At 36.0% G+C, this 9,023-nt stretch overlaps 1 protein-coding gene across 2 annotated transcripts; it reads left to right on the forward strand.

Annotated features, from left to right (window-relative positions):
- Window positions 1-1,863: 1,863 nt before the first annotated feature.
- On the forward strand, window positions 1,864-4,960 carry LOC146555748 (macrophage mannose receptor 1). Of its 2 annotated transcripts, none has more exons than XM_085252041.1 (5): window positions 1,864-1,884; window positions 2,079-2,148; window positions 2,562-2,933; window positions 3,473-3,787; window positions 4,255-4,960. In XM_085252041.1, the coding sequence occupies exons 2-5, from the start codon at window positions 2,091-2,093 to the stop codon at window positions 4,635-4,637; spliced, it is 1,128 nt and encodes a 375-aa protein (XP_085108167.1). In that variant the 5' UTR covers window positions 1,864-1,884; window positions 2,079-2,090; the 3' UTR covers window positions 4,638-4,960. The 2 variants fall into 2 exon arrangements, with proteins under 2 accessions (XP_085108167.1, XP_085108166.1); XM_085252040.1 differs by having other exon boundaries at window positions 1,866-1,884; window positions 2,075-2,148.
- Window positions 4,961-9,023: the final 4,063 nt, after the last annotated feature.

Genomic DNA, 9,023 nt, shown 5'->3' on the forward strand with positions numbered 1-9,023 from the left:
CTGTATGTTCTTCTTTGCCCAGATGAAAAATTATTTTATTGTTTAAATGGCACCATACTGCAAACTTCATATTCTGTTTCTAGGCGTCTCCAAGTTACACGTTTTACACTGTAAATGCAAAATGTAATTCATATGGCACAAGCATCTATTGGTTGAGTTAGCTTTCTTTTCAAGTTAATACTGCTACAGTAACCCTAAACTGCTTTACATAACAGGCTATTGCCATTGTATGCTGTACATCTTAAGATTTGAATCACATCTAAAACACTTGTTTAAAAGATCACAGAACATAAGTCTGCAGAGTTTGTAACCTATTGACAAGTCTGCACATGGTGAAGTTTGGGGTTTGCGATATGATGTGAAATTATATGTGAAAATAATTTGCAGAGCTCAGAAAAATTTCTATACTTGACGTTTTAAACCCCTCAACAAGTCCAGAGTTAAATATTCACCAAAACCTGCAACCCGATTTGCATTTCTTCTCCTGACACACAGGGCTATTCATAGACACCTACAGTAAATTGCTGCCGACTCTACTCCCAGTCTCATGATTTGAATAATAAACAAATGTAGCTCTCGTGTACTGTGTAACTATATTGCCGAGTTCAGGAACAACAGGAAGCAAATGCAAAACATGCAAGGAAGTTTCGATGAGTAGAAGGTGAGCTTTATTAACCAAGCTAATAAAAAAGTGAGGAAATTGATGTTAGCAAAAAGTTGAAAGATAATTTAGGAAAAATGCTTCAAAAGCTGAAGAAGGCAGAAATGCTGAAGGCATGAAACAAGAAACATGAGCGAAAAACACAGGTGGCGGACACTGCAGTGGAAAATAGATGAACTGGTAACTAACTGTGAAACAAGATGCAATGCATGACCCACAACAGAAAATATGCTGCACAATACACAGGAAGTAACAAAAACAAATGCCTTCAAGAAAGGGAGAGTAAAGCCCAGTGACTGGGAAAACAACGGTCCCTTGTGACAGATTACATTTGATTCAAGTAATTTGATATTTGAAGTTATAAACTCCAAATGTGATGTTTAAAAACATAATTAATCTGATGGGAAATTTATAGAAGAGAAAGAAAAGGGGGGGGGGGGGGGGGGGGGAAGGGCCATAACATGTTTACCAACTTTACAAAAATTCCTCTGTTCCCTATTGCTCATAGAATAATGCTTATTCAGATGAGACAGTGCAGTGGCTCAATGCTTAGCACTGTTGAATTATAACTATGAGGTCCCAGGTTCAAACTCAAGCAGGAGTTAGGAAAATCTAGGTTAATGCTGCTTTACTGGACCTATAGGACACTCTTAAGAAAGAGATTCTTAATGTGAGGAGTTTGACTTTGTGGCTGAATCAAAGCTAAGATGGAAAAATGTGAGTTACGCATTTAGATAGAACGAAGAAGGTCAGATGTGGTTAAAGATAGCTAGTAATGATCAAAGTTCCATATGATGACGGGTTTGTGTAGATTATTTGTATAAATTAAATTCAGAGGAATGTGTAGCTGTAGCACAGATTATTATCCAGGACTAAAATTAGTTAAAATTGTATCCTTTTGAATACAAGGGGTTTATCAATAGCTTACAAGTATTTAATGACTATAACAATCCAGGAATAGTCTGTCTTCTACTGTTAAAATATATCAGTTTTGTGTTTCTTGTTTTCAGGAGTTGTTAAGATTGATATACGGAAATATAATATTTCTATAACAATTGTGACTGCCATTCAGCCCCACAGGACAGGCTTTGGTTAACTATTAATCTCTAGGCGTCACTGTTTTTCCTATGTACACATTCAGTTACCTTCCATCGCTCTTAAATATGAACCCAGTGAGTTCCTAACACAAAACACTGACTGCAGTGGGCCTCTGACCAAAGCAGGTAAGAGACTTTATGCAATTTGGATTAATTTATTGAACAAACAAAGTCTGAACAAAGTCTGGTTACAGATAAGTTATTGTAAATAATCAGGGAATCAAACTTTTATTAATTCTTGAGCCACAGAGAATAATTGCCCTTTGACTTGGACTCCACTTTGTTTTTTAAATGATCTTTGTGCTTTTTTTCTAAGCCAGTCATTTTACAATATGAGCCTATCCCTAAGCGTGCTGATGATGACCTCTGTGTTGTTGGTGCTGTCATTAGGTAGGTTTCCCCATCGTGGTCTTGATTTGGCTTGCATGTTGTGTGTGTGTGTGTGTGTGTGTGTGTGTGTGTGTGTGTGTGTGTGTGTGTGTGTGTGTGGACATAAAAGATGAATTTTAGGAGCAGTGCCTTCAAATAGTTCTATTAAAAGAAAGCCACTTTTAATGTTTTTCCCTGAATGTGATGTGTCACTGTTCTTATTTTACATGTAACAGCTTGTAAATTAATGAAATATTCCTTAGAGATGTAATAGGCAAAAGGTTATTATTTTATAGCTGGGAAATATATTTGTCATATTTTGAACCTAAATTACTTAATTTAACAGTCATGCTGTTCATAATGTTTGTTATTTCTATCATTATATATGTTGGGCAAATGAAAAATATGATCCTGTTCTGTTTTCATTTTTATAGGACTTTTTGACTTTACAGTTGGAAGTCATCTGCGAAGGGTTTCGTTTTTTTTAAGTAAAGATGACGACAAAATGAACTGGATGGATTCACTGAACAAGTGTAAAAGCAATGACAGTTCATTGGTAACTGTGTATCATCAAGAGGACTTAGGTGCTCTTTTAAAGAATGTGCCTGGAGAGGAGGGGGTTCAGTTTTGGTCAGGGCTGCGTAAGAATCAAAGCAGTGTCACGACTTGGTCAGATGGAAACTCACTTGCATTTAATAACTCACAAGTAACTAGTATTGGTGATGACCAAATCTGTGAAGCTATGACAAACATAACATGGAAAGCTTTCAACTGTTCGGACAGGAAGCCTTTCATGTGCTACAAAGGTAAATCAAGCAAGTGATATTTGCTTGCATTTTGGTGATTTCCCTTTTTTTCTAATTCAAAAACAACACTTTGTAAGATGCCTCTTAAATGTTTGCAACACAGCACAGCTGCATTCATATTCAAGGCCTTCTTCTTTTTGTCAGATACATTGTTTTTGTGTACATTTTCTACTCATGCATTTGTGAGCAATTAATTGTGAACAGTGATGAGGTCCCAAAATGTTAATCTGCATGCTCAGTACAACAATCATACCAAAACCATGCAAGGTGTTTCCCTGAATGATGACAGGCACAATGTTTTTTGTACAAACCAAAATATATGAATTATCATGTGACTACTCTGACAGCACACCTTACCAGAGATATATTCCATTTAGGTTTTGTCTGATTTGAGTCACTTGAGTATGCAGTTTAAACATAGTCTGGGTTTGCTTTAAGCCAGAACCACCTTAAAACTTGTGATGAAAATGCAGTTATTTTAATTAAATGAATGACAAAAAAATAAAACAAAATAAATGTTGTGCTTCTTTTGTTTGCAGATAATCATTATATACTGATTGATAAGGAAAAGGACTGGTGCCAGGCACTGCAGTACTGTAGAAGACATTACACTGATTTAGTGAGCATCAGTAATGAGACCCAAAACAATGACGTGTCTGAAAAAGGAAAAAACAAAACCTTTTGGATTGGGCTTCAACACGATCACTGGACATGGGTAGATGGAAGTTGCTCTACATACAGAAACTGGCCGAAGAATAATAATAATAATAATAATCCAGAGTGTGCTACCTTTGATTTGAATAATCTGCATAAAGTGCGGTGTGACATAGACGGAGGAATATTTTGCACTAAAGGTAAGTAACTATTTATTTCAACAAACTAATTTGACAGTAACTATGACAGGAGCTATTACCGATAATTTTGCTGTGAAATATGAATATTTTAAGTTAAAGTAACTATAGGAGGAGTCTTTAAAACAAAACTTAGCCAGTCACCAATTCAGTCTGAACTGATTAGCTCTAGTGTTGCCTAAATTACACAATTCTATTCGGGGTTTTTTATACTATTGTATTAACACAAGCACTTTTCCCCATATTTCCTTTAAGTAAAAGCAAGACTGAAAAGACAAATTAAAGGTCCACTAAAACCTCAAATGTGTATTTATATAAATAATTGACTTAGTAGAACAAACTGAATCTATCCAAGTATTATTTGCAACATAAGAGTAGTAATTATTTTGGCGTAGAAGGTTTGCATGCAGAATATTCATGATGTGACTGAAATTATATTATCTTACTTATATTTTTTGCGTGGTTTTCAGGCAACATGAGAATCAAAGTTATCAAAAATAAATCTACTTGGGAAGGAGCCCTTGACTACTGTGAGGAAAACCACAACGGCCTGCTGTGGATTGAGGATGAGGAAGATCAGAAGGCTGTTGAACAATGGCTAAATCACACTGAGGTTGAAGGTCCATTCTGGATTGGTCTCAGGCAGAGTACTCTCTTTGGGTTCTGGATTTGGAAAGACAGAACAGTGGGCTACAGCAAATGGAAGAATGGCAAAATACCAGCGATGCCCATGTCCAACCACTGTGGTGTCATTGATAAGACAAGCGCCCTTGGGCAGTGGAGTGATGAAGATTGTTGGCGTGAGCATCATTTTCTCTGTGAGGAGGAGATTGCATTTATGAACAAAAAATAGTTCATAGTCATCAATCTTTACTGATAGACTGGATTAGCATGTAGAAACAATGTGGGGGTGATCAGGGAGTTTAAATTTAACACATCCTAAGAGCTCATTTGTGCTTAGTTCCTCAATAGATGTTTTTATTTGTTCAGGTTAGTAAGTAATCTAAGATTATGATACTTTATGATGTAGTATAAGATATATAAAACATTAATGACTATAGTTGTAATAAATCTCAATTATTAGAAAAAACAATAGTTTTACAGAAGAGAAAAGATGAAATGTTAGAAATGATTATTAAGGCTTGCTGTGTTTTGGTTTTTGTTGTTTGTTTTTTGGGGACGGGGCGGGGGGGGGGGGGTGATTAGTGTTTACATTTGCAAAATAATATGCCACATTAAACCATGTTTCGTAAGTGAACAGTATGATGGCAACGTTTTTAAGTTATGAAAGTCATATACTGAGTGGCATTTCATATAGACAGAGCATTTTTTTTTAATCATGTTTGTTGTGTGCATTGAGATTCTTTGAGAATTTCATGCTTTCATGTGAGCTTTGTCCAAAGTAAAACAAGAAAATGCTTCTGTAAATTTAACTCCACATGATTTGTTATTTTAACATAAATGGCAGAAATAGTTTTACTCCAATAATTTAACTCACTGAAGAAAAAAATTATAACGTGTGCTACCTGATGCACTGATTAATATATCCCACAGATAATGAAAACTGAGTGTTTTTTGTTTTGTTTGTAGTCCTGACTGGGAAATGAATAGTGTTTTTTTCTTAACACATTTACTTAATCATGTTTAGTCTTTGTTTTTAATAACTTAACATTAGTAATTTGTCAAGTTCATATTATTGAAGTAAAAGTTTCTTAATCAGGATTACTGGAAGTTAATGCAAATAAAATTAATCAAGCACTTCATAACAAAGTTGTAATGTTGTGTGCTCAAACCCACCGACAAAATAAACAAAAGAAAACAAAAAGCACACAAACACACACACACACATAATACAGAGTCAATAGAAGAGAAAATAAACGTCATTGAAACTGAACTGGACACTGGAAAAATGATACTGAATATGGAGGTAGAAGACAGAATGAAAAGAGGAAAACAGCAGACAAGATTTATGGATGTAGTGAAGGAGAATACAAAGAGAGTTGGTGTGACAGAGGAGGATGTTAGGGATAGGGTAAGATGGAGGAAAATGGGCCACTGTGGCGGTCCCTAAAGAAAGCATCCAACAAAAGAGGACAAAGACTAGAATAGGTCTGGAAAATGTACTTCACCGTTTACAATGTAAAGCATAAGTAACCCACCCCTAACATAAACACTATGCTAACAAATAAAAGGCCATAAATACAAAGAAAGACTGAGACAACATTTTTCCATGTGCTCAAAACTTGAGTAAAAAGTCTCAGTTCTGGTGTTTTCTAAAGCATTTTTCATGCAGTTTGTCCAAAGGCAAAAAGAGAAGACAAATGAGAAAGTAAGTGAAACAAAGTGAAAAAATGAAAGGGAGAGCCATAGGAAGGGGGGGAGAAAAAGAGGAGCAGATGGAGGGAGGGGAGGAGAGACGAGCAGTGGGGCCTGACTATTAACGTCATGGTGTGAGCCTGGGGCTCCTCGTGACACAAGAGATGAGTGGACATATTTAGCATAAATGCCAGACAACTCCGTAGCAACTAGCCAACCCATTACGCCCTATAATCGCAGGTCTGAACTCCCACTATTAAGTGCTCACATACAAAAATGAAGCCCTAATTACCTGCACTGGTTGGCAGCGATATTGTTGACAGGTTGGTGGGCTTCAGTATGTAATTGTTGGACTGTTGGCTAGCCTTCATCTTGACCATCTTCAGACTTAACATGCAATAACAGTTACTCAGTTGAAAGCAATACATCAGTTAGGGGATCATTTGATTTTAATCTCAATCACACAATTGGCATCCTATAATTAAACAAACATAATCTGGTGATATTTTAAATGTGTGCTCCACCGATAAAATTCAAAGCAAAAGCAAATCAACCCCATGCCTGTATGAGCCAATCACACCTGGTCCATGCAGCACGTACCACTACTGGACAAGTAACACTACATTAAATGACAGATAAGAACCTGTCCGGGAAAGTTGGAGGTAAAATGAACACATTCAAAGATTTGTCTGCAAAGATACATTTATGAAGAGTAAAGGACAAGGATGAAAATGTGACAGCAGCGTTTAAATGTTTTTACCAGCAAAATCAACAAATAATTGTGGCAAATAATTAGGATCTTAATGATTTAAAAAATTCCTTATAAACATCCCGCCCTATTATTTGTCATCAGTCCAGTGGTGCAGTGTTTCCAATTTATTGCCATTTTCGCTTTACGGGAAATATTTCAAAATTGTCATTGTTTAGTTTTTTGAAAATTCTATTTAACATATAATCGACTTACTTTCATCAATTAACTGATCAAACAGTAAATAAAGTACTTCTTTAATCTTTTTTATATAACAGAATATATCAGTAATAACCCAGTAATAACACTGTATAGTAATAGATGAACAGTATAACAAGACTCAACCTAAATATTAAATTATTTTATTTTAAATTAAGGACATTTTTGTTAATGTTCATGGAACTGTATTTACATGCAATTCAGTGTTTTCTTTTTAATAAATAATTTACATTTTTTGAGACATTTTCCACTGCCATATATGTTGTTTTTTTTATTAATTAGTACTATTGACAGTGCTAAACACATTTATTAGACAACTACCCAATATAACATTTATGCCAAAGCCGCCCTAAAGTAACAGCATTTTTCTGTATCTGTAATGGTTAATCCACCACTATGCACAAACTCTTTAATCAAAGTGATATGTTATATGCTAAAATATAATTATCATTGTTATTTAATTGCATTCCTCACCAAACATTTTGATTTTGTGGTCAAATGTAACTAATTAATTTAATTATTTTTTGACATCTCTCTCTGTCGCAAACCCTTTAGACTAAGGCTACGTTCACACTGCAGGTCTTAATGTTAAATTCAGATGTTTTGATCAAATCCGATTTTTTTGTCAGCTTGTTCACACTACAAATAAAATGCGACAGCAAACGCGCTCTAGTGCATGTGCAAAAGAAGACGTCACACACAACGCGCTCCGTTTAGACCCAGAGCAAACAATATTGTTTGACTGATGGCCCTTAATATAAAGACTTATTTCGGACTTTACTTTTCCCAATTTTTTCTTTAAGTTATTTTGTTATTTACATAATAATGTAAATAACCTAATAATTATCCTTATTGCTGTTTTAGAGAGGAGCGGTGCTTCAAAGGATAGTTTCAGATTTCTGTCAGAATCTGCAGATTATACAGTACAAATAAAATGTTCACGTTTCTCCAACGTTGTCTTCCCAACAGTTTCACTAACATCTACACTGGATGGCCAGGAAGCGTTCACGATGTATTCTCGGGCTCTTCTCCGGCGCTGATAATTGGTGTCTGTCTTGTGTCAGTGACGTAAAAGACGGATTTAATGCGACATGACCATTCAAACAGCAGTCGCTTTCTGAAACATCAGATATGTATCGGATTCAGTACCACATATGAAAGTGACCCAGATCGGATTTGAAAATATCGGATTTGTTCCGTTCACACTGTCATACCATGATTGGATATGGGTCGCATAGGGTCAAAAAAATCGGATTTGATGCACTTTCGCCTGCAGTGTGAACGAAGCCTTAGACTCACAAACCAAATCCTATCCGGTCTTTAAGTCTTACATCATTAGCCGTGTCTGGATCCAAACTCCGCTGCAGGTCCATAACTCAAACGATCATTGCGGGATCACTGAGAGTTGAAAAACTGTCTGAATTCTTTCATCTGTAATAAACTGATCAGTGTGCCTCCTCTACCAGGTCCATCCAGGGCATCCAGGCATCATTGGAAACGGAATTTATGACATTTAACGGAGTTAGAAGTTAGCAGGGAGTTAGCTCACTAGTTTCTATCTAAATATAATATACCATGTTCTAACTGAGGGATTTCTGAAACAAATTAAAAGGTACAGCTCTGCTATCACTTCAGACATAAATGAAGACAGAAAACTAAACAGCAGTCACGTTTGTGGGGTTACTGAAGTTGGGCTAGCTGGTCTATAATGATGAGCTATGTGATCGCTAGCGACACAGCTATGTTAGCATAATATAAACACTGAAACTGGAGGATGAACGCTAACTTTTTTCCACTCGATAAAAGTTAACTTGAGGTTTCCCGATGGTTAGGGACAAATGTAATCACATGGCAGAATGCTGTAAACAGACCGAACGTCAGTCAGGAGAACAACTGAGATAATCCATCCACAATACGAGGTTAGTCATTAATATACTGCTGCATGGGCTGGGCTGT

Source organism: Mchenga conophoros, linkage group LG17 (assembly GCF_057382185.1).
Source record: "Mchenga conophoros isolate Kocher_MC1m ecotype Shallow Benthic linkage group LG17, M_conophoros_male_GT1.1, whole genome shotgun sequence".
Classification (NCBI taxonomy): Eukaryota; Metazoa; Chordata; class Actinopteri; order Cichliformes; family Cichlidae; genus Mchenga; species Mchenga conophoros.